Source organism: Eulemur rufifrons, chromosome 1 (genome assembly GCF_041146395.1).
Source record: "Eulemur rufifrons isolate Redbay chromosome 1, OSU_ERuf_1, whole genome shotgun sequence".
NCBI classification, from domain to species: domain Eukaryota; kingdom Metazoa; phylum Chordata; class Mammalia; order Primates; family Lemuridae; genus Eulemur; species Eulemur rufifrons.
Window position 1 is genome coordinate 81,274,013 of NC_090983.1, and position 26,048 is coordinate 81,300,060.

The following is a 26,048-nucleotide window of genomic DNA, read 5'->3' on the forward strand; positions in this document are numbered from 1 at the left end:
ACGTGTGACCCCCAAATCAGAAGCAAAGTGACATAGAAAAAAAAAATGGCTACTGGTCGTGTTAAACCAAATGTCTGGAAAGTGAAGGACAGAATTGAAAGAAGAAAGAAAAGAAGAAATGCGTAAATTAATGGATGAATGAAGTACTGTGATTCTGGTGCAGAAGTCAACATTGTAACTGCTCTTGCCCGCATTCAATTTAGAGGACCCTTATCCATTCTGGGATAGGAATCATAAGAGCTCAAGATAGTAATAGCAACAGAAGCTACATGTATGTGTTCTGTCCAATTAATCATTTGCACCTCATTTATTATTTAACTAAAGATGCACAGTTGACAAATACCCAGCAAGTACATTTCTCAAAATGACTAATTTATTACCAGAGAATAGCTCCTATACTGGACATTATGCTGCATTTCCAAGCCCAGCTATACTCGTGTTATTTCTAAATCCCCCAAATCCCTCATTTCTATGCCTCTTTCAAGACGGTTTTTTTTCAAGATTTTCTTCATATTTTCTTCTTCTGCATAAAAATGCCTACATTTTATGCCCCATTAAAAATAGAATACAATAACACATAATAAAGTATCAATCATTAATAACTTAGGAAGCTATTCTCTAGAGAATTATTTACAAAGTCTATTTAAGCGAAGAACACCTGGAGACAGCTTTAAACCAAGGGAACTCATATTTAATAATGGAATATGAGAAACTTGAAAGGACATCTGGGACTGACTTTGGATAAGAAGGCCTTCCCAATTTCTCTCAAATCATGCTATGGGATTATAATCTATTCTGCTTATGAATGAATCTCTGATTGTTTTGCATTGTCTGAATTGATTGAGGGAAATGATGGATCAGATTCCTGGAAATGAACAGAGACACTTCTTTCTCAAGAATCTTCTGGTTCAAGGCTTTGGCCTGACGATTTAGCTCACTTTCTCATAAAGGAAATGAAGATGTATTCCAAGTTGTTTAAAATTATATTTCTCAGAGTGGCTGTACATATCTGGTCTCCTTGCCTTACCTGGAGGGTGAAGTATGGCATATCTGAGAATTTTAGGCAGTTTGGAATTCATGCTCTTCTCTGGGAGCCCTAGACACACCAACGTTAGCTTAATCTTCCTGAAGTCAATGTTTATCTTCTGTGACTGCAGAAGGACTGACTCAAGTATATCACCCACATGCACAATCTTTTCATGGCTCATATGTCTTTGCTTCCAGTAGTGATGACATGAGATGAGGCAATTGTTGAGACGTGTCTTAGGCCATATAATTTTCAGCTGAGTCTGGACTCCTAGCTGAAACTTAAATCTTAAATGTTTTCCAACCTGAAAAACCAAAAAAGAAAACAAACAAAAACCTCCAGATAAGACAAAAATAAAATCACTGTCATTTTAAAAGCTTCAAGCTGTTTCAATCTGCTTCAGTACTCTTTTAGGGCAAATTGTTCCTTTGTTTTGGAAAAAACAAATAGGCTTGTTATATTATGCAATGTGAAACAAAGACTCTTCTGACATGGACGTATATGAGATGCCGTGGTTCAGGGAATTAAAACTGATTGGGGAATGATAATAAAAATTTGTCTTTGTTAAAGATAGAGTTGAATCTCTGTAAACAAGTTTGATTTTAGAAAAAATGTGTTTTAGTAACTCGGATAATAAGGACAAAAATGAAATCACAATAGTATTGTTCCCCACTCAATCCCTTTGAATGGGTTTGATTTCCTCTTGTTAGAGGAATGAAAGCTTACAGTTAATGGATCCACATTAATGACATATAGCCTATTGCAAGGCTTTGGCCACAAAAAGATCCAAATTCATGTGGTCGAGAGTGGCACAGTGTTCACTCACTGCAACCCACAGCATTAGCGGTTACTTGGGTCATCATCTGTATTCCATTATATATTCTAACTGGTTATTTTTGTACATAATATAATTATTTATTTTGGTATATTTATTTATTGATTGCCATCTTACCTAACTCAATAGTTTTTCAGTAGATTCTCTGTTTTCCAAGTGTTCACTAAAAAGAAATTATGATAATTTTTATTTCCAGTAGAATAGCTCCTTGTTTAAGTTTTTAGACTGTAATGTAGATTTTTAGTTTGTTTAATTTTTAGTAAATTAGACTGATGAAAAAAATATTGATATTTCTAACAGTTAAACGATTTAAGAAGGGCAAAGTGTACAGGTACTAAGTTATTGCTGTGGTTTAGGTGTCATCAGGGTTGACACTTCAGATATTTGACAGTCGGCACTAGGTCATCCCCAGTCAGAATGGATATCAGGTTATTTAGATTATACCCTGTCTAGTACCCTCTACTGGTGCATATTAGTCCTGGTATGTGATTTGCTAATGGCCTTAAATCATACGATGCAATAAAAATGAAAGACTATATATGAAAGAACTTTTAGATAATTTTATTGTATTTATTAATATAGTTATTAATGTGGGGGGAAAAAAAAAGAAATGGCTCTAAGTCTTCAAACCAGAAGGGTGGTGGTTTAATTCATAGTAAGCAGTTCACATTGAAGCCTATTATATTCCATTCATCAATTAAATAGTTAGGAAAAGAAAAATAATCCAGTTAATCATTTGTAAACCATTCTAATAAGGTAGATTCAAGGGAAACTACCAGGTATTTAAATTTTCTTCATTATCTTTACTGGTTAACAACTAAACCATATCCACATATTCAAATACCTTAACATACTTCACATAATATTGTCCAATATGTACAAACATATATACATATATGTGTATATAAAGAGAGGTGAGGGGGAGTCTCTTTTGGTGCCTACAACAACCCTAAGGCTAGATTCTTAACAGAAATACCAGCATTTATCAAGTTAAAGCTTACATTTGCCCAATTCATTGATGTTTATTCATTTCCATCAAGATAACTCCAGATTTATGTTACTGAGATATGATTCACATACCACACAATTCTCCCATTTAGAGTGCACAGCTAGTGGTTTTTAGTATATATTCAGAGAATTGTGAACCATAATTTGAATTGTGAACCTTCAATTTGAGCACATTTTTGTCACCCTTCCCCACTCCTCCAAACCCCATACCATTTAGAAGTCTTTTCTTATTCCACCCCCATACACCCTAACCACAGACAACTACTAATTTACTTTCTGTCTTTAAAGATTTGCCTATTCTAAACATCTCATTTAAGTGAAATTATATAATAAGCGGTCTGTTGTGATTGGCTTATGTCACTTAGTATAATATTTTCAAGGCTCATCCACGTTTTAGCATTTATCAGTGCTTCATATTTTTAATGTTGAATAATCCCATGTGTGGATGCACTACATTTTATTCATCCATTCATCAGTCGATTGACATTTGGGCTGTTTCTGCTTTTGTCTACTATGAATAAAGCTGCTATTAACATTTGGGTATGTGTGCATGTGTATTTTCATTTCTCTTGGGCATATAGTTACCAGTGAAATTGCTAGGTCATGTGCTAACTGCATGTCTAACATTTAGAAAAACTACCAACTGTTTTACAAAGAGGCTGCACGCTTTTACATTTTCACCAACAATGTATGAGGGTTCCAATTTTTCCACATCTTTGCAAAAGCTTATCATTTTTATTATTTTCATCATAATAGACATGAAATGTGATTTTGATTTGTACTTCTCCGATGGCTAATAATGTTGAACATTTTTTACGTGCTTATTGGCCATTTGTGTACCTGGCTTGAAGAAATATCTATTCAAATTCTTTACCCATATTGTCATTCTATTATTTGTTTCTTTATTGTTGAGTACATGTAGCATTCTTTATATATTCTAGATGCAAGTCTATTATCACATAAATTATTTGTAAATATTTTCTCCCATTCTGTGTGTTGGCTTTTTACTTTCTTGATGGTAAAGTAAACATCTTTTGAAGCACAGATGTTTTTACTTTTTATGAAATCCAACTTAACTGTATTTCTTTTGTCATTTGTACTTTTGGTGTTGTGTTTAGGAAGGCTTTGCCTAATCCAGAAGTATTAATATTTACTCCTGTATTTTGTTGTAAGAATTTTATAGTTGATCTTTTACATTTAGGTCTAAGGTGCATTTTGAATGAGTGTGTGTGTGTGTGTGTGTGTGTGCGAGTGCACATGCACGCATGGTTTAAGGAAGGGACTTAACATTATTCCTTTGCATGTGGATATACAGTTGTTGGAGCATAATATGTTAAGAGATATTTTTTCCCTGTAAAGCTGTTTTATCCTATCATTTTTTTTTACTTTTTTATTTCAAAGTACTATAGTACAAATGATTTTGGTTCCATGAATCGCTTTTGTAATGATCGAGTCAGGGTTAAATGTGTGCCCATCACCAAGATAGTGTTCACTGTACCTGGAGATAGGTTTTTACCCAATCCCTCCACCTCCCCCTTTCCCCTGCTTCATTTATTTTGAGATTTACTTCCATTTATACACATACATGCTCATCAGTTAGTTCCAATTTAATAGTGAGTACATGTGGTGTTTGCTTTTCCATTCTTGTGATACTTCACTTAGAAGAATGGTCTCCAGTTCCATCCAAGTTGTTACAAAAGGTATTAGTTCCCCATTTTTTATGACCTAGTAGTACTCCATGGTAAAGTATACCACATTTTATTAATCCAATCATATATTGATGGGCACTTGGGCTGATTCCACAGATTTGCAATTGTGAATTGTACTGCAATAAGTATTTCAGTTCAGGTGTCTTTTTGATAAAATGCCTTCTTTTCCTTTGAGTAAATACCCAGTGTGGAATTGCTGGATCAAGTGGTAGGCCGACTTTTAGTTCTCTGAGGAATCTCCATACTGTTTTCCATAGAGGTTGTGCTAAGTTGCAATCCCACCAACAGGGTAGAAACTATCCTTTCTCTTTGTATCCATGCCAGTATCTATTGTTTTTGGACTTTTTAATGAAAGCCATTCTAACAGGGGTAAGGTGATATCTCATTGTGGTTTTGATTGACATTTCCCATATGATTAGTGACATTGAGCATTTTTCATATGTTCACTGACCATTTGCCTATCTTCTTTTTAGAAGCTTCTATTCATGTCTTTTGCTCATTTTTTAAAGGGATTGTTTGATTTTTTTCTCACTGATTTGCTTGAGTTCTTTGTAAATTCTGATTATTTGTCCTTTATCAGATGTATAGCTTGTGAATATTTTCTCCTATTCTGTAGGTTGTCTATTTCTTCTAATTGTTTCCTTGACTGTGTAGAGGTTTTTTAATTTAATCACGTCCCATTTATCTATTTTTGTTGTTGCCGTGATTGTCACTGGGGTCTTCTTCATAAATTCTTTGCCTAGGCTGACATCTGTAAGACTTTTTCCAACATTTTCTTCTAGAATTTTTATGGTTTCATGTCTTACATTTAAGTCTTTTATCCGTCTTGAATTAACTTTTATGAGTGGTGAGAGAGATGGATCTTGTTTGATTCCTCTGCATGTGGCTATGCGGTTTTCCCGGCACTATTTATTGAATAGGAATTCTTTTCCCCAGTGTGTATTGTTGTCTGTTTTGTCAAAGTTCAGTTGGCTGTAGATGGATGGTTTTATATCTGGGTTTTCTGTTCTGTTCCATTGGTCTATGTCTCTGTTTTTGTGTCAATACCATGTTTTGGTTACTATAGCCTTGTAGTATAGTTTGAAGTCTGGTAGTGTGATGTCTCCTGATTTGGTTCTTTTGCTTAAGATTTCTATGGCTACTTGGGGTGTTTTCTGGTTCCACATGAATCATAGAATTGTTTTTTTTCTCATTGAATTTTTCTGATACACTTGTCAAAGATCAATTGACCACAATTGTAAGGGTTTATTTCTGTATTATTAATTCTGTTCCAATGATCAGTCTATCTATCCTTATAACAATACCACACTGTCTTGACTACTGTACCTTTGTACTCAGTTTGAAATCAAGAATTGTGAGTCCTCTTACTTTATTCTTTTTCTCAAGATTGTTTTGGGTCCTTGCATTTTTAAATTTTTCTGCATCCTTTGCATTTCCATATGCATTTTAAGATCGGGTTATTAATTTTTTGTGAAAAAAGCAGCTGAGATTGTTATACGGATTATATTAGATCCATAGATCTGTTTGAATAGCATTGCCATCTTCACAATATTAAAACAATGTAGAAACAGGAAGGGGCTATTGTCCTTTTTCAGTGGTGATGAGGTGAAGAAGGCATGTTCTTTATCACATGAAGTCCTTTGATTAGCTGTCAGAGTAGTGGTTGGTTTCTCTGCCAGACTATTAGAATCAATTTCCCTGCCATTCCTGTAGAAACTGGAATCCAGGAAACAAGGAACAGCCATGGTTCTGAGTTATTTGCATGACTTGTATTTTTTGATGAGCTGACCTCTCCTTCTTATTTCTACAAAAACACATCAGGATCTCACTCATCATGCTTTGCCAAACCCAATTCCCTGCTGAAACGAGGATGTAAGGGAAAGAAACACTTTTTTTTTTTTTTTCATTTTTGGTAAGTGTGTGAGTTGAGAAGGTGGTATTTTTACTGGTCATGTATTACATTTCTAATATAATTATTTTGCTGGGGTGAAAAGTGTCGAGTTACTGAAATAGCACTATTACAGCTATTTTCTTAATTATATAAACTCTACATATTTGAGTTATAAGAATGTGTAACTCTGTATTGATTTACTCTGATTAATATTTCGGGTCTGGCTGATTAGATAGGTATTTTACTTTTATTTTCAAACTACATAATTGTCTGCCAGAACCAGTAATTCAAATTTCTTATCCTGGATGTTCCACTGATTCAGGAACTTCAACAATCAAACACATGAATACATGCACACAAAAACACACACCCATACCATATGCCCACACACTATTGTTAAATCATCAAAAAATGGAGAAAGATGTCTTATGTTATTTAAACTAAAATATTTTATATAATTTTAAATGTTAGCATATGTCTTTAATTGGCTTTTAAATAGCAAATATAATTTTATAGGGAGTTAAATATCTTTTTGAGAAAGTAATACGTTACTGAAATAATTTAAAATGTTGCACCAGATTAAGATTAAGTGCATTTTCAGGTTGTCATTATCACAAAAATAAAAGAGTTAATTTTTGTGTAGGGTGAGAAATAGAGATCCTGTTTAATTTTTTCTGCGTGTGGTTATCCAGTTTTACAGCACCATTTATTGCATAGGCATCCTTACCCCAGTGTATATTTTGTCTGCTTTGTTAAAAATCAGTGGTCATAGATATATGATTTTATTTCTGGGTTCTCCATTCTGTTCCATTGGTCTGTATGTCTACCTTTATACCAGTACCAGGATAATTTGGTTACTATGACCTTGTACTATAATTTGAAGTCAGGTAACATGATGCCTCTAGATTTTTTCTTTTTGTTTAGGGTTGCTTTGGCTATTTGGGATCTTTTTAGTTCCATATGAAGTTTAGGATTATTTTTTCTAGATCTCTGAGAAAAAACTTTGGAATTTTGATGTGAGTTATGTTGAATCTCTAAATCACTTTGGGCAGTATGGACATTTTAACAATGTTGATTCTTCCAGTCCCTGAGGATGGGATGTTTTCTTCACTTGTTTGTGTCATCTATGGTTTCTTTCACCAATGTTTTATAGTTCTCCTTGTAGAGATCTTTCACTTCCTTGGTTAAGTATATTCCTAGACATTTTATTTTCTTTGTAGATATTGTAAATGGTATTGAATTCTTGATTTGACTCTCAGCTTGACTATTATTACTATATAGAAATGTTATTGATTGGTGTACATTAATTTTGTAATATGAAAATTTACCGAATTTATCAGTTCTACGAGTCTTTTGTTAGAGTCTTAGGGTTTTCTAGACATAAGATCATATCACTGGCAAACAGGGATCGTTTGACCTCCTCTATCACAATTTGGATACCCTTTATTTCTTTCTCTTGCCTGATTGCTCTGGCTAGGACTTCCAGTACTATGTTGAATAGAAGTGTTGACAGTGGGCAGTAATAAGACAGTTGACTTGTCTTGTTGCAGTTCTTAGGGAGAATGTTTTCAAATTTTCCTCATCCAGTATGATGTTGGTTGTGGGTTTATCATATAAAGCTTTTATAATGTTTATGTGTGTTTCTTCTATGCCTAGCTTGTTTAGAGTTTTTATCATGAAGTGTGATGGATTTTGTCCAATGCTTTTTCTGTATCTATTGAGATGATCATATAGTCTTTGATTGATTAAAGACTTGAATGTAAGATGTGAAACCATAAAAATTCTAAAAGAAAATGTAGGAAAAACTTCTAGCCATTGGCATAGGCAAAGAATTTATGAATAAGACCCCAAAAGCAAATATAGGAACTACAAAAATAAATAAATAGAACTTAATTTAATTAAAAAGTTTCTGCACAGCAAAGGAAATAATCAACAGAGTAAATAGATAACCTAAAGAATATGAGAATATATTCACAAAATGTACATCCAGTAAAGGGCTAATATCCAGAATCTCTGAAGAACTCAAAAAAATCAGCAAGAAAATAGCAAATAACCCCATCAAAATGTGGGCAAAAGATATGAACAAAAGTTTTTCAAAAGAAGATAGACAAATGGCCAAAAACACATGAAAAAATGCCCAACATCACTAATTATCAGGGAAATGCAAATTAAAACCATAATGAGATACCATCTTACCCTTGTCAGAATTGTCATTATTAAAAAGTCAAAAAACAATAGATGTTGGCATGGTTGCACTGAAAAGGGAATCTTACATACTGTTGGCAGGAATGTAAACTTGTACAACCACTATGGAAAGGAGTCTGGAGATTCCTTAAAGAACTAAAAGTAGACCTACTATTTGATGCAGCAATCCCACTATTATGTATCTACCCAAAGGTAAATAAGCCATTTTATAAAAAAGACCCCTGCACCTGAAGGTTTTTTGCAGCACAGTTCACAACATTAAACATATGGAATCAACCTAAATGCCCATCAACTGATGAGTGGAAAAAGGAAATGTGATATATATACACACATACACACCATGAAGTACTACTCAACCATCAAAAGGAATGAAATAATCAATGTCTTTTGCAGTAATGTGGAGGGAACTGGAGACCATTATCCTAAGTGAAGTATCTTAGGAATGGAAAAACAATACCACACATTCTCACTTATAAGTGAGAGCTAAACAGAGGATGTATATGGTCATAAGGAACAATAATGGACATTGGAAACTAAGAAGGGGGAGGGTGGGAAGGGTGTGAGGGATAAAAACCTACCTATAGGATACAATGTACACTATTCTGGTGACAGGTACACTGAAAACCCTGAATTCAGCATAATACAATTTAGTCATGTGAAAAAGAATACCCGTACCCACTAAATTTTTTGAAAGAAATAAAGAAAAGGAAGGAAGGAAGGAAGGAAAGAAGGAAAGAGAGAGAAAAGATTGTGCCTGGACAGTGAGATGTGTTGTGTAGTCTAATAACCCTGGAATTATGTCAACCATAGAAATGAAGCATTTGCTATACCTCAGTGATGATACCAAGTGGTTTCTTCCTACAATGGCAGGACAAAGTGACCCAGAAGAACATCTGTCGAAGTCACTGGAAAGTAAGACTCAGAATGAGAATGGATGAATGATTCTTATTTGCTTGAATTTTTTCAGAACTATGCCATTTCTCATTCTATTTGTGAATGATGAAAGGAATGTAATCCTGAAAATACTAATATAGTTAACTGCATTTCTGAAATAATTTGGAAGTGCAACAAATACAATGGAAAAATGATTTATTTATTAATAACTGAAATATCTTTATCTACATCCTACCCATACTTAACTGATTTTATTATGATTATGTTTCATTTTTCTTCCATCATCTCTGGCCTAGGTTTCCACACTAGTAACCCCCATTAACTCCCTGTAAACTGTTTTTATGACTGTGAGAGGAAGCTTATTCATGGTAAATTACTGGTTATACAATTTTCCCAGAGTCAAACAGGTTAAGACTAATGAATTATTTGTTTCCAATTTGGTATAGATTGAAAATAAATAATAGGTGCTATCAACCCATCTCCAGATAGTGGTACTGTTAAGGACATAAGTTTTTGGAAGCAGGTGAACCTGGGGTAAAAATCTTGCTTTAATATTATCAGTCCTGTAACATCAGTTTGAGTTTCCTTCTTAAACAATGAAACAAACTTCACAGAGTAGATCTATACATAAAATAAAATGATGTATGCAAAGCAGTTGGTACAATTTCTAGCAGATAGACAGTATCCAATAAATAGTAGCTATCAGTCATATTATTATTGGATCTTCTGTGTTGCATGTAGAAAAAGGAACAAATGACAAAAATTTAATGACATAAAAGAAACCTAATTCAAAAGCTTTAATCGCTCTTTTGCATTCCTACAAAATTCTATTGACTCCCCAAATTAAATATTACACATCTTAAACCTGGAAACAGCTTTTTTCATCTACCTATTTTTATAAAATCTGAATAATTCCTTTCAGAGATTCCTTGAGAAAAAAAATGAGAAAAGCTCTGTTATAATGTTAATTTCTTAATATCACAAAGGTGTATATATCCTTTGTTAAATTAAACATGTTAAGAATAATAATTCTGAAGAAGAGATAACATGAAGGAAAACTGTAATAATTTGGTTATACTTAAAGAAGTACTCAAAGCATATCTGTAAAAAATAAAACAGCTACTTTGTGTTATCCTAGACATTGGGAACACAATTTTAAGAAATAATTACTTTTGTTTTTTCACCTTGTAACTTGCATGTGTTAGGATCTGTGTACTACCATTATCTTTTTCTGACATTTAAGGCATGCATTATTTGGTAATTAATTTTGTTTTTCCATGTTTTGTTTTTATATCTCATTAGTTGAACAGAATCAAAGAATTTGCCACATTAACTTATTAAAACATTATCTATCATTGTTTGATAGTTGCAAGTATGGAGATGGAGTTTGGCTTTTTACTACTGCTGTGTTTATTGATGTGTTTGCCTTTCCTTGGTATCTCCAGATACATAGTACTAAGAGAAAACTTATGATTGCACCTAAATGCTATTGCTAACATATGATTTTCAAATGTATATCTAAATTGTTATATGCTGGATACTTTTTTGAAAATTAATTAAGTTACAGAGAGTCACCATTTTCCTAAATAAAAGGCAATTATTTAATTGTGGGGTTTTTTGTTTGTTTGTTTGTTTTTGTTTGTTTGTTTGTTTGCTAAGAAGATTAAGTCTTTAATGATTTTTTTTTGCAAAAACTTCTCCCATGACCTATATACCAGTTCACAGTTACATTTTGCTGTGTGTAATCAGCTACCAATTATAGGCACCACAATTATTATGCTTTTATTTTGGACAGTTTGTAGAGAAATGGTTGATAAAACAGGTATATGTATATATCTTAAATGCCCTTTCCGCCCAGAATCCATGTTTTATTATAAATAAAAATGTAAATTTACTCTTCTTCTTCCCCCATCAGATGTGGGTTCTGTGGAAGGACTTGCCTATCACAGAGCCTGGGATACACTGTACTGGACCAGCTCCACTACTTCATCTATCACCAGACACACAGTGGACCAGAGTCGGCCTGGAGCGTTTGACAGGGAAGCAGTCATCACCATGTCAGAGGATGACCACCCGCATGTGCTAGCCTTAGATGAATGTCAAAAGTAAGAAACAGTGCATTTTTATTCCTTCATTAGCAGTCAAATGACTGTCAGACTATGTTAATTTTAAGAAGAATTAACTTTAAAAATGAAAGTTTTCTGTGAAGTTTTCTTTTCATAATTCTTAAAATTTTTCAATATAAGAACATAAAAATGTGAAATAAGACTCCTCTAAAAAGTTTCTAGATTTTATAATGACTTCAGCAAGGTTTCAGAGTACAAAAATCAGTAGCATTTCTGTACACCTATAACAATCAAGCTGAGAATCAAATCAAGAAGGCAATTCCATTTACAATAGCTATGAAAAAAAAAAAATTACCTGGGAATACATTTAACCAAGAGGGTGAAAGATCTCTATGAGGAGAACTACAAATCACTGACACAAACAAATAGAAAAACATCCCATGCTCATGGATTGGAAGAATGAATATGATTAAAATAATCATACTGCCCAAAGCAATCTACAGATTCAACACAATTCCTATCAAATTACCAATGTCACTTTTCACACAATTAGAAAAAATAATCCTAAAATTTGTATGGAACCAAAAAATATCCTGAATATCCAAAGCAATCCTGACCAAAAGGAACAAAGCTGGAGGCATCATTTTACATTACACATTACACATTACACATCACACATCAAATTATAGTACAAGGCGATAGTAACCAAAACAGCTAGGTACTGGTTTAAAAATAGATGCACAGATCAATGGAACAGAATAGAGAACGCTGGAATAATTAAAATTTGAACTCTTTAAATGACAGGTGTCATCTCTATGAGAGATCCGGTAAAAACAATTTTAAATGATGAAAGAGAACATAGAGATAATATTATGCTAGAAAAGGGAGATTAAGAAGACATTAATGCATAGCTGATGCGAATTATAAATTTTAATAAAACTATTAACATATTGAAGCTTAGAAGTGTTTTCATTTTAATCAACTAATTTTAACAACTGGGAATCTTTCTAAAATATAAAAGAAAACAGCAGAAACAATAAAAAATCTTTGTGTACAGCTATATTTTCAGCATTAGGTACTTTAAAATAGTCTAAGTGTTCTACATCTATTTTATGATATATTATGAAGACTTTTAAAATAATATTTATAAAGAGTTCATGACAAGAGGCAATTTATTGCATGAATAAAAACAAAGTAGAAAAAAGTTGTGTTGGGAACATGCCATAAAGAAAGCAGTTATATAGAAAACTGAAGAGCAAAGCACAAAAAAAAATATATATATATATATATATATGGAGTTTCACACTTATACAATTTGGTAAGGTTGTTTGTTAACAATTAGAAATTCATTTTTGTTTTTAAATGGAACAAATAAACACAAATCAGTCCAATCTGGCCTTCACTGAGCAGAAATAGAAGAGCTCTTTTTAGACGTGACGAAAGAAAACTGCAGAATAAAACGCAATGACAGTTAATCGCTGACCCTGACCACTTGTCAGAAGAAAGGACTACATAAATTACTCAGTGTGAAAATAGTTGCAAATCTGGACACTTTTACAGAGCTAGAAATGAGATCAGATTTAATCCACTTAACTGAACACTTTCATCTTATCCATGGAAACTCTTAAGGTTGAGAGATGTAATGACTTTTCATGTAGCTCAAGTGGCTGTTAGTTCAGATGGACACAGGCCTTCTCTGCTCACACCATTGCCCTGTCACTATCCAGTGTTATGTTGGCTCAGATATATCTATCCTCACAGGTCACCGGAAGAATCTCAGGATAATAGTAAATGTTCTGCAGTAAGAATAAAAGAATTGTTCAAAGAAATTTATAAGTCAATTTTGAAATCAACATAAGGAAAATAGACATAATCATGATGTTATATATGTTTTAATTGATGTGATTTATCTTATTGTTATTTATTATATAAGCCAAAATTTACATTTTCTTTTTTCATGTAGTGTACTGTAAATTAGAAGTAAACACATCAAAAATATTTTAATTGAAAAATTATCTGTAATTAAAGTTTAAAGAATAAAAAGGCATTTTATCATTATATATGTATCACTGATACATTTAAATCACCATTTTATATTAATTTATTAACAGAAATTTTAAAATACAATCCTAAATTCTAAATGAAACTTAGAATACTATAGTTCAAAACTTGGTTCACTTACTAGTTATTTGTATAAACTTTAATTACTTAAGCTCTCTGGGCCTTTCTCTGTTTTTTCATCTATGAAATGAAGAGGTGAAATGAAAGGAATATTAATACCTCTAAAATTCTCTTATTCAAAAGCCAACAATGTGGGAAAATATTACAGATAAATCGTGTATTTAATATCTCACATTATATGCATAAATGTCAAAATGTTTTAATTAATTGAATTTTCATTGTAAAAGTCACCACTTATGGATAAAACTGCTGACAATTTAAGAAAATGAAATACCCCTTTTGGGTTTTTTTGCAAATTTACTTATTCATAGGATAGAATATTTCTGACACTTACTCACTTAGAATACTTTCATGGCCCAAAGAATAGATGAAAATAATAAGGAAATATTTTAATAAACAGCGTAGATTACCCAGCATTGCTCAATGGGTGTGGGTTATACTTTAAATTAGAAAGTAGAAAAATTTTTGTTGTGAATTTTAATATTGTATAGTAATAAGTTTTTACAAAATACTCAAAAAGCACATTTTGAATAATTTTGTTGACTGTAATCCTAAATTGCCTTTAAATGATTATACATGGGAATCTATAAGGAACAGATATTATGTTTAAGGATTTGAGATTCACCCGTAGAATTTTAGAAACAATACTATAATTTATTTTGAAAAGTCACACTAAAAAAAGAGAGAAAAACATTGAAATATAGAACTTCATTAATTTTATTGATATATCTCTAAAACATATATAAAAGAGAACATAGGATTAAAAAGAAAAACTGGAATGCAGATTTTTATTTTCATCAATTAAGAAAGAAATATACTTAGGATAAGAATGATGTCCAAAATGATCATTCTGGATCAGCTAAAATGTGACCTTAATAAGTTAGGCTATATTTGCAGTTCATAGAAAATTTGAGATCACTGTTTTGTTCCTGATAAATAAATCCTCCTTCTGCATCAAACTAACTTGATTTAATTAAATTATCATTTGAAGAAATACACAAGATAATTGTTTTTCAGAAATAGGTTCTAGCTTTCATTTAAGAATCTAGACAAAATACAGATGCAAATATAATATGCATATCTCCTTTTATTACCAGACTTTATTCAGGGTCATAAAATATAAGACAAATAATTTTGCTTCTTTTTAAATAGCTTGGTATTGCCATGATTCTATGAATATTTTTTCTTTTGATGAAAATTTTTATTTATAATTGCAATTTTCATTTGAATTAGTTTAATGTTTTGGACCAACTGGAATGAGCAGCATCCAAGTATCATGAGATCCACCCTGACCGGGAAAAATGCTCAAGTGGTGATCAGTACAGACATACTCACTCCAAATGGACTCACCATTGACCACCGTGCAGAAAAGTTGTATTTCTCAGATGGCAGCCTGGGAAAAATTGAAAGGTGTGAATATGATGGATCCCAGAGATTTGTAAGTTAACTAAGAATTTCCTAATAATAGATTTTTACAATGATATATTTGAAAAATATATGCCTTATACTTTCTAAAATATTCATATCAAGGAATTTTAAAATAGCTAACTGTTTGAACCAGTCCAGTTGAATAACTAATCTATTCAGTGCAAAGAAAACTGTGAATAATATTTTGAAAACTTTTTTCAAGTGCATTAGGTACCATAGAGACAGCTCAACTCATAAACTTTATTCTGGAGAAACAATAGCTAATTACCTCCTAGTTATTAATGGAACTGGAATTGTTAGAGTGATCTGCATATGCTTCATTGTTACTTATAATTCTTTAAAATGTGAAATAAATTTGATTAGTTGCTCCAGGATAAAAGAAAATTAACAAAGAATGAAATGACCCTCTGTGTTTGGTTCCTCAAAGCAACCTAAGAAGCTCTGAAGAGAGGAGTCAAGCCCATTCTAATCACTTGAATCTATCTCTTTTCTCTGAGTTTCAAATGAAATGTTGGTAGAAGAGTCATTATGCTACCCCTAGAGAACATTTAAAGTAGATATACAGGGCCTGAAGAATGATAAAATTCTAGAATCTTCTCTTGTCCTATGAGGAGTAGCTGCCTTTGGTGCCTGGGAAAGCTCATGATTCAGGAGAGTTAGATCTGGGTGAGGAATAAAAACTTCCCTACCAGGTACAATGAACACTAGTTTGGCGATAGGCACACTAAAAGCCCTGACTTCAGCATTATACTATTCACTCATGTAATAAAAATGCTTGTACCCCCTTAATATTTTGAAATAAAATATTTTTAAAATAATATTTTTAAAAAAGAAAAGATAATTAGGTAAATTGTTTCTTAATGTGGTGTTATTTTCTATTATGTCCTGTTACAGAAAATGCTTTTGTAACTCTTCATTATCACCCTTCATTATTCTTATCTACTCTCATGTGTGGTAATTATAGTTACTAGGTGATCCAGTAAGAAGATTAATATAATTTAAAGGATTTGTTCTGACATTTTAAGAAAGACACCTAGATTTGATTCCAATTCTCTATTCCTCATCCTTGTCCAAAGCATGACAAAGATGGGCTTTTCTGGTTGGGCCCAAATATTGGAAAATAATTTCAAAGTTTATTACATTCTCACATGCATCTAGATTACCTTATCTTTATCTTCATATGCATTCTAATTAATTTAAGAGAAAATTTATGTTTTTATTAAAAATGAGCAATATTTTTAAAATTCTTTAATGTTTTTCCAAAATTTAATCTAGGGACTATTTATTATCTGTTTTGAAGATTTTGTAAAGACTTTCTAAGACTTTCAAGTATATCAACATTCTAATCACCATACTAACTGACAGTCATTGGATGCTAATTGTGCTCTAGGTGATGTGTTAAGCCCTTTTTATTTCTTTTTTTTTATAGCCCTTCCATATGATAAGTGTTATTGTAATGATCTCCATTTTACTGCTGAAGAAAATGAGGCACAAAAAAGTTGAGTAGTGGCTCATGAACACCCAGTCACATAAGTAGCAGAAACACAATTCTACCCTTGCTGGTCTTACTCAGACCTTGTGCTTTCAACCAGCATGCTTAACTTCAAAGCATTTTCATTTAGAAAAATGGACCCAACTAACAGTACAATGCATGGTCACTTCCGCATGCTTTGCAACTTCCAATAAATTTGTTTTCCCCTTGTTCGTCACATATCTTTAATATGTTACACATGTGTACTTTGTACAGTATCTTAATTAATTGCTGAATATGAGACTATACATAGTAAATTCTGAAGTTCTACTGATTTATTAATATCTAATAAACCAAGTAGATTTATTCATTTACAAAGTAAGATCCATAACTTGTCAGCACATATCACATTATTTTGATACACATTTTAAGAACCATAATGAAACAGAGAGGAAAATGGAGAAGAGCATACAGCTCTAAGAGACACATTATCCCCTTTAAAACTGTGCTTTAATAAAGACACGGAGTTTCTGCATTCTTCTTGAAATGCTCTTTACATATTCTTCTCTAGTATGCCAAGACAAGTTAATTATTTGAAAATGTGTCATCAAAGTTCTTTCAAAGAGGAAGGTCAGCATTTTACCCTGCTACCACTGTAAGGATATTTATCACAGCTTTGTGTCTAAAACTGTTTAATAGAGATTCCAGAGGTTTAGACAGATATCAGAGCACCTCTACAATGGCCTGAGTTACACAAAGATTTTCTCTTTGCTTTCATATTCCTTTCACCTTCATGTCTGGATGTACCCATTGTTTAGATGTGTGTCAAATGGTGCGATTAGGAAAGGAAAAAAACAAAATATTTATGTATTCAAATTTGAAGTTAATATTTGTTAGATTCACGTACTCTAATTCTCATTGAAGTTTACAATATAAATACTATAATGGGAAGTTGGAAGTTAATTCTTTAAAATTATACTTGTAATGGAATGTTGAATTGAAGTCTTACTTTTGGTATTAACTAATTGCATGAACATTACCAAGTCTCATAAAGCCCTTGTACTTTATAATTAATTTAGGTATAAAAACAAATGACAGCTAAAAGCAACACAAACGTAATGTTCTCCAATTTTGTGAAAATTAGTAGAAGTCATTGTGAATTCAGCGCTAAAAAAAAGGTTCCCTGCCCTCATATCTATTTGAAGAGATAAAAGATAAGTTCATTCAAGGATGGTTAACAACACCAGAATAAATTATTGATACTTTAAAGATAGTTCTCAATATTTTAATCCTTAATCTTTCCTACTCCTTTTGTTCCCCTTGGGTAATCATACTAATATATGTATATAATATATATACTTGATATGTATCCACTCATTTCATATTTTATTTTTTAGATAAGTCTTCAAACCAACAGAATGAGTTTTATTTTTATATTTTGGAATGCACTATACAAGGCACTGCAGAAATATGTGACAGGTTAAAACTAAAGGGTTAAAAAGAATGATATTTATGAAGTAGAAAGTATAGTTATAAAGATTTAAATAGTCTATGAAAGATTTAAATAGTCTATGAAAGATTTAAAATACTATAACATATAAGAAGAGATGCAAAACATTGCTTAACATACAAAGTCAAAAAATACTGAAGCAATGCAGTAGAAAAGAGTGTCCAGAGAAGTAACAATTTCAGAAAAGAACATTTCCTTTGATTGATTATGTATTTTATAACTTTGGATAAGGCATATAATACTAGAAACTAATTACAAGAACAGAGATATTAAATTTCCCCAAGATAGTGAACCAATTAGAAGGAAACTAGACATTACAATCCTAGATATTTGAGCAAGAGTGCCTTTAATGAAAAAGAAGCAACCTATATTAAAGTTAAGTGATTTTAAAATGTGGAGATATTCTTGTAAATATAAGCATTGTGTGCCCAAAACTCAGTATGATGCTATGGTTCTCCCAAAGTGTGTTTGAAGCTCATGTTCATTTTGAATATCCATAGGAATTAACAGGTGGTCAAATACATTTTCAAAGCTGTGTTTTACCTATTTTTTATTTTAATAGATTTAGGGTGCACAAGCAGTTTTTTGTTACATGGATGATTTGTATAGTGGTGAAGTTAGGGCTTTTAGTGTACCTGTCACCCAAACAGTGTACATTGTACACAAGAGGTAATTTTTGATCCCTTCATCTCACCTCCCTCCCCCTCCTAAGTCTCCATTGTTCATTATATCACTCTCTGTGTCCTGTATACCTATCATTTAGCTCTGACTTGCTAGTGAGTACAAGGAGTATTTTTTTTTTCTGTTTCTGGGATATTTCACTTAGGATAATGGCTTCCAATTCCTTCCAAGTTGCTGTGAAAGACATTACTTCATTCCTTTTTATGATTTAGTAGTAGTCCATGGTACATATATACCACATTTTCTTTATCCACTCATCAGTTGGTGGGCACTTTGGTTGATTCCATATCTTTGCAATGGTGAATTGTGCTGCAATAAACTTATGAATACAGGTGTCTTTTTGATATGACTTCTTTTCCTTTGGGTAGATATCCAAGTAGTGGGATTGCTGGATCGAATGGTAGGTCTACTTTTAGTTCTTTGAGGAATCTCCATACATCTTTCCGTAGTGGTTGTACAAGTTTACATTCCCACCAACAGATTATAAGCATTCCCTTTTCATTGAATCAATATCAATATCTATCATTTTCAGCTATTAAAGGTTGGTAAGATGGTATCTCAAGGTGGTTTCAATTTACATTTTCTTGATGATTAGTAATATTGGGCATTTTCAAAAATATATTTTAAACAAAATCTGATAGTCATTGTATTACATCATAAAGCATTTAATATGCTCATGAATGTTATGAATGTTCAGAATGAAACACAATATTTAGCTTTGTTCGGATTAGAAAACCATTTTTTTTAACATGGTGTGTCATGAGCTAAAGTGTTTACAGAAATTTGGAAAATGCTGATACACTATTTATAAATCATTTAGTTTATCATAGTAATATTATATAACCCATTGCTAACCAGTAAATGGTAGAAACAGATCCTTTCACACAACAAAAAATAAACCAGAAAAAAATGTGGTTTTTAAATGTTTAATTGTTATGAGTAAGTAATAGCTGTATATCATTATAAGGTACATGTGATGTTTTGATACAAGCTTACAATGTGAGTTAGTTAAATAAGGGTAATTGGGGTATCCATTACCTCAGGCATTTACCATTTCTTTGTGTTGGGAACATTCTAATTCCACTCTTATAGTCATTTTAAAATATGTCCTAACTTATTGTTGATTATAGTCACTTTGAGTGTTATCAAATATTGTTCATTCTACCTAGCTATCTAACTATATTTTTGCACCCATTAACCATCCCCACTTTATCCACCCCCCTCCCTGGTACCTTTCCCAACCTCCGGTAACCTCATTATACTCTGTCTCCATGGGATCAATAGTTTTTAATATTTAGCTACCACATGAGTAAGAACATGTGGGATTTGTCTTTCTATGCTTGGCTTATTTCACTTGACATAATGGTCTCCAGTTTCATCCATGCTGTTGCAAATGGCAGGAATTTATTTTTGTGTGTGGCTACATAATATTCCATTGTGTATATATACCACAATTTCTTTATCCACTCATCTGTTGATGGAAACTTAGTTTGGTTCCTAATCTTGGCTATTGCAAATAATGCTCCAATAAACATGGGAGTGCACATATCTTTTTGATATACTGATTTCCTGTCCTTTAGATATATACCCAGCAGTGGGATTGCTGGGTCACGTGGTAGTTCTATTTTCATTATTTGAGGAGTCTCCATACTGTTCTCCACAGTGGTTGCACTAATTTACATTCCCACCAACAGTTTTTTTCACATCCTCACGAGCATGTCTTATTGCCTGTCTTTTTGATAAAAGCCATTTTAATTGGGATGAGATGATATCTCACTGTAGTTTTAATTTGTATTCCTCAGATGGCTAATGATGTTGAGCATTCTTTCATATACCTGTTGGTCATTTGTATGTCTTCTTTTGAAAAAATGTCTATTCAGATCCTTTGCCCATTTTTAATTGGATTATTTCATTTTTTCCTATTGAGTTCTTAGAGCTTCTTATAGATTCTAATTATGAGTCTCTTGTCAGATGGTTAGTTTGCAAATATTTTCTACCATCTGTGGGTCATGTCTTCCCTTGCAGAAGCTTTCTAGCTTGATGTGATCCCATTTATCCAATTTTGCCTTGGTTGTCTGTGCTTTCGGGGTATTACTGAAGAAGTCCTTGCCCAGACCAATGTCCTGAAAATTTTCTCCAGTTTTTTTCTTTCTTTCTTTTTCTTTTTTTTTTGTAGTTTCATAATTTTAGGTCTTAGATTTAAGTCTTTAATGTATTTTGATTTGATTTTTGCATATGGCAAGATATAAGGGTCTCATTCTTTGGCAATAGAATATCTAGTTTTCCCAGCACCATTTATTGAAGAGACTGTTCTTTCCTGACTGTATGTTCTGGCAACTGTGTTGGAGAAAAGTTCACTATAGATGTGTGGATTTATTTCTGGGTTCTCTGTTCTGTTCCATTGGTCTATGTCTCTGTTTTTATGCCAGTACCATGCTGTTTTGGCTACTACAGATCTGTAGTATTAAATATAATTTGAAGTCAGGTAATGTGATTCCTCCAATTTTATTCTTTATGCTTAGGAAGGCTTTGGATCTTCTGGATCTTTTATGATTCCATATAAATTTTAGGTTTTTTTCTATTTCTCTGAAGAATGTCATTGGTGTTTTGATGGGGATTGCATTGCATCTGTTGATTGCTTTGGGTAGTATGGCCATTTTAACAATATTTATTCTTACAATCCATGAGCATGGAATATCTTTATATTATTTTGTGTCTTCTTCAATTTATTAATGTTTTATAGTTTTCATTGTAGAGATATTTCACTTCTTTGGCTAAATTTATTTCTAGGTACTTTATTTTTGTAGCTATGATAAATGGTAATACTTTCTTTGTTTCTCTTTCAGGTTGTTTACTATTGGCATATAGAAATGTTACTGATTTTAATATATTGATTTTGTATCCTGCAACTTTACTAAATTTGTTTATCAGTTCTAATAGTTGAGTTTTTTTTTTTTTGTATGGAGTCTTTAGTTTTCTCTAAATATAAGATCATATCATCTGCAAACAAGGATAATTTGACTTTTTCATTTCCAATTTGGAAGCCCATTATTTCTTTCTCTTGTCTGATTGCTCTAGCTAGTACTTCCAGTACTATGTTGAATAATAGTGGTAAAAGTGGGCATCATTATCTGTTCCAGATTTTAGAGGAAACATTTTCAGTTTTTCCCCATTCAGTATGATACTTACTGTGTTTCTCTCATATATGGCTTTTATAATGTTGAGGTAAGCTAATTCTATACCCAGTTTTTTAAGTGTTCATCATGAAGGGATATTGAATTTTATTAAAATATTATTCAGCATCAATTGAAATGATCATATGTTTTTTGTCCTTCATTCTGTTGATATATCACAATGATTGATTTGTATATTTTGAACCATCCTTGCATCCCTGGGATGAATCCACTTGATAATGAAGAATAATCTTTTATTGTGCTGTTGAACTCAATTATGCTAATATTTTGTTGAAGATTTTTGTATCCATATTCATCAGGATATTGGTCTATAGTTTTCCTTTTTTGTTGTCTTTGTCTGGTTTTAGTATCAAGGTAGTATAGGCCTCGTAGAATTGAGGCCTTCTCCTCAAATTTTTTTTAGAATAGCTTAAGCAGGATTGGTATTATTTCTTCTTTTAATGCTTTGTATTAATAGAATTTATCAGTGAAGCCATAGAGACCTGGGCTTTTCTTTGAAGGAAGACTTTTTATTACTGCTTCTATCTTGTTACTTGTTATTGGTTTATTTAGGTTTTGAATTTCTTCCTGGTTCAATCTTGGTATGTTGCTATGTGTCTAGGAATTCATCCATTTCTTCTAGTTTTTCCAATTTATTGGTGTATGGCTGCTCATAGTAGTTCCTAATGATCCTTTGGATTTCTGCAATATCAGTTGTCATGTCTCCTTTTTCATCTCTGATGTTATTTATTTTGGTCTTCTCTCTTTCTCTTTGTCTATCTAAAGGAGTGTCAATTTTATCTTTTCAAATAATCAACATTTTGTTTTGTTGATCTTTTGTAATTTTTTTGTTTCAATTTCATTTATTTCTGCTCTGATTCTTATTATTTTATTTTTTTTTTTTACTAACTCTGAGTTTGGTTTCTTCTTGTTTTTCTAGCTCTTTGAGGTGCCTCATTAGGGTATTTATTTGAAGCTTTTCTACTTTTTCAATGTAGGCTGTTATTGCTATAAGCTTTCTTATTATTACTGCTTTTGCTATGTCCCATATGTTTTGATATGTTGTGTTTTCATTTTCATTTGTTCTGAGAAATTTTAAGATTTCCTTCTTAATCTCTTCATTGACCCACTCAGGAGCATATTGTTTAATCTCTATGTGTTTGTATATTTCTCAATGTTCCTTTTGTTATTGATTTCTAGTTTATTTCATTGTGGTCTGAGAAAAACTTGATATGATTTCAAATTTTGAATTTTTTAAGACTTCTTTTGTGGCATAACATATGGTCTATTCTTGAGAATGATCCATGAGCTAAGGAGAAGAACATGTATTTTGCAGTTATTGAATGAAACATTCTGTAAATATCTATGAATTCCATTTGGTTTATAGTGCAGGATAAGTCCAATGTTTCTTTGTTGATGTTCTGTCTTAATGATCTGTCCAATGCTGAAAGCGGAATGTTGAGGTCTCCAATGATCACCGTATCGGGGTCTCTCTCTTTCTTTAGCTTTTACAATATTTGCATTATATATCTGGGTGCTCCAGTGTTGGGTGTGTATATGTATTTAGAATTGTTATATCCTTTTCCTAAATTGACCCCTTTATTTTTATATAATGACCTTCTTTGTCTCTTTTTACAGTTTTTGTCTTGAAATCTATTTTATCTGATAGAAGTATAGCTACTCCTGCTTGGTTTGGGTTTCCATGTTAATGGCATATCTTTTTCCACCACTTTATTTCAGTTTGTGTGTGTCTGTATAAGTGGTATGTCTTCATAGATGAAGTAGGTCTCTTGAAGATGACATATGGTTGGAACTTACTTTTTTTAATCCATTTGTCCACTGTATATTCTGATTAGAAAGTTTATTCCATTCACATTCAATGTTGTTATTGATAGATAAGGATGTACTACTGCATGTTATTATTTGATTTCTACTTGTTTTGTGTTCCTCTTTCTTGCTTACTTCCTGTCTTCTTTTATTAAAAGTGATTTTCTCTGGTAGCGTATTTTAATTTCTTGTTTTTTATTTTTGTGTATCTATTGTAGGTTTTTTGATCTGGATTTACCTTGAGGCTTGCAAAAAGCATTTTATAACCAATTATTTTAAGCATATGACAACTCTGCTTACAAACAAACCAATAAACAAGCAAGAGAAATCTAACAAAAATATTACCCTTTAACTCCATTCCCACCCAATACCACCACTTTTTTTTTTAAATTTCAGCTTATTATGGGGTACAAAAGTTCAGGTTATGTATATTGCCCAGTCCCCCCCATCCCCCTGAGTCAGAGCTTCAAGCGTGTCCATTCCCCAGACAGTGCGCATCGCACTCATTATGTAGGTATACACCCATCCCCTCCCCACATCTATCTGACATCCAATTGTTGTTATTCCCAAATGTGCACTTAAGTGATGATCAGGGAAACCAATTTGCTGGTGAGTACATATGGTGCTTATTTTTCCATTCTTGGAATACTTCACTTAATAGAATGGGTTCCAACTCTCTCCAGGAGAACAAAAGAGATTCTATATCACCATTATTTCTTATAGCTGAATAATACTCCATGCTATACATATACTACATTTTACTAATCCACTCATTTATTGATGGGCATTGGGGTTGTTTCCACATCTTTGCAATTGTGAATTGTGCTGCTATAAACATTCGGGTGCAGATGTCTTTGTAATAGAATGTCTTTTGTTCTTTTGGGTAGGTGCCCAATAATGGGATTGCTGGATCAAGTGGTAGGTCTACTTGTATCTGTTTAAGGTATCTCCAAATTGTTTTCCACTGGGGTTGCACTAGTTTGCAGTCCCACCAGCAGTGTATGAGTGTTCTTGTCTCTCCACATCCACACCAGCATGTATTGTTTTGGGACTTTTTGATAAAGGCCATTCTCACTAGAGTTAAGTGATATCTCATTGTGGTTTTGATTTGCATTTCCCTGATGATTAGAGATGTTGAGCATTTTTTCATATGTTTTTTTGGCCATTATATCTTCTTTTGAAAAATTTCTATTCATATCCTTTGCCCACTTTTTGATAGGGTTGTTTGATTTTTTTCTTGCTGATTTTCCTGAGTTCTAAATAGATTCTTGTTATCAGTCCTTTATCGGATATGTAGCATGTGAAAATTTTTTCCCATTCTGTAGGTTGTCTGTTTGCTCTCGTGACTGTTTCTTTTGCTATGCAGAAGCTTTTTAATTTAATCAGGTCCCACTTTTTAACTTTTTATTGTTTCCATCCATATATTTTATCTTTGTTTGCTATCTTTCAAAAAATTGGTATAGTTATTTTGATAGATTTGTCTTGCAGGCTTTCTACTGAAGATATAAGTAGCTGATGCACTGCAGTTACAGCAATATTATGTATTTGTGTACTTTTTGTTATCAGTTAGTTTTATACCTTCAGATGATTTCTTATTCATTAACATTATTTTCTTTCAGATTTAAGAACTCCTTTTAGTATTTCTTATAAGACAGGTCTGGTGCTGATGAAATCTCTCAGTCTGGGAGACAAATCTCACTCATTTGTCTGGGAAAATCTTTATTTCTCACTGGAATTTCAAAGATATTTTTTCAGGATATAATATGCTAGGGTTAAGTTTTTCTCCTTCAGCAATTTGGATATGTATTGCCACTCTCTCCTGGCCTGTAAGTTTTCCACTGAGAAGTCTACTGCCAGACATATTAGAGCTCCTTTATATGTTCTTTTTTTCTTTTTTCTTGCTTCCGTTAGGACCTTTTCTTTATCAGTGACCTTGATTATAAATGCTTTGAGGTAGTCTTATTTGAGTTATATCTGCTTGGTGTTCTATGACCCTCTTGTACCTGAATATTGATATCATTTTCTATGTTTAAAATGTTCTCTCTTATTATTTCTTTGAATAACGTTTCTACCTCAATCTCTTTCTCTATCTCCTCTTTAAGGTCGATAACTCTTAGATTTGCCCTTTTGAGGCTATTTGTA

General features: G+C 32.3%; 1 protein-coding gene across 2 annotated transcripts in view; it reads left to right on the forward strand.

Moving 5' to 3' along the window:
• Positions 1–26,048, forward strand: part of LRP1B (LDL receptor related protein 1B) — a 1,768,615-nt gene that overhangs the window by 1,418,093 nt on the left and 324,474 nt on the right. For both annotated transcript variants that reach the window (XM_069473041.1, XM_069473049.1), the window contains exons 42-43: positions 11,485–11,674; positions 15,050–15,254. In XM_069473041.1, coding sequence (XP_069329142.1) covers positions 11,485–11,674; positions 15,050–15,254 — 395 coding nt within the window. The remainder of the gene's footprint in view (positions 1–11,484; positions 11,675–15,049; positions 15,255–26,048) is intronic.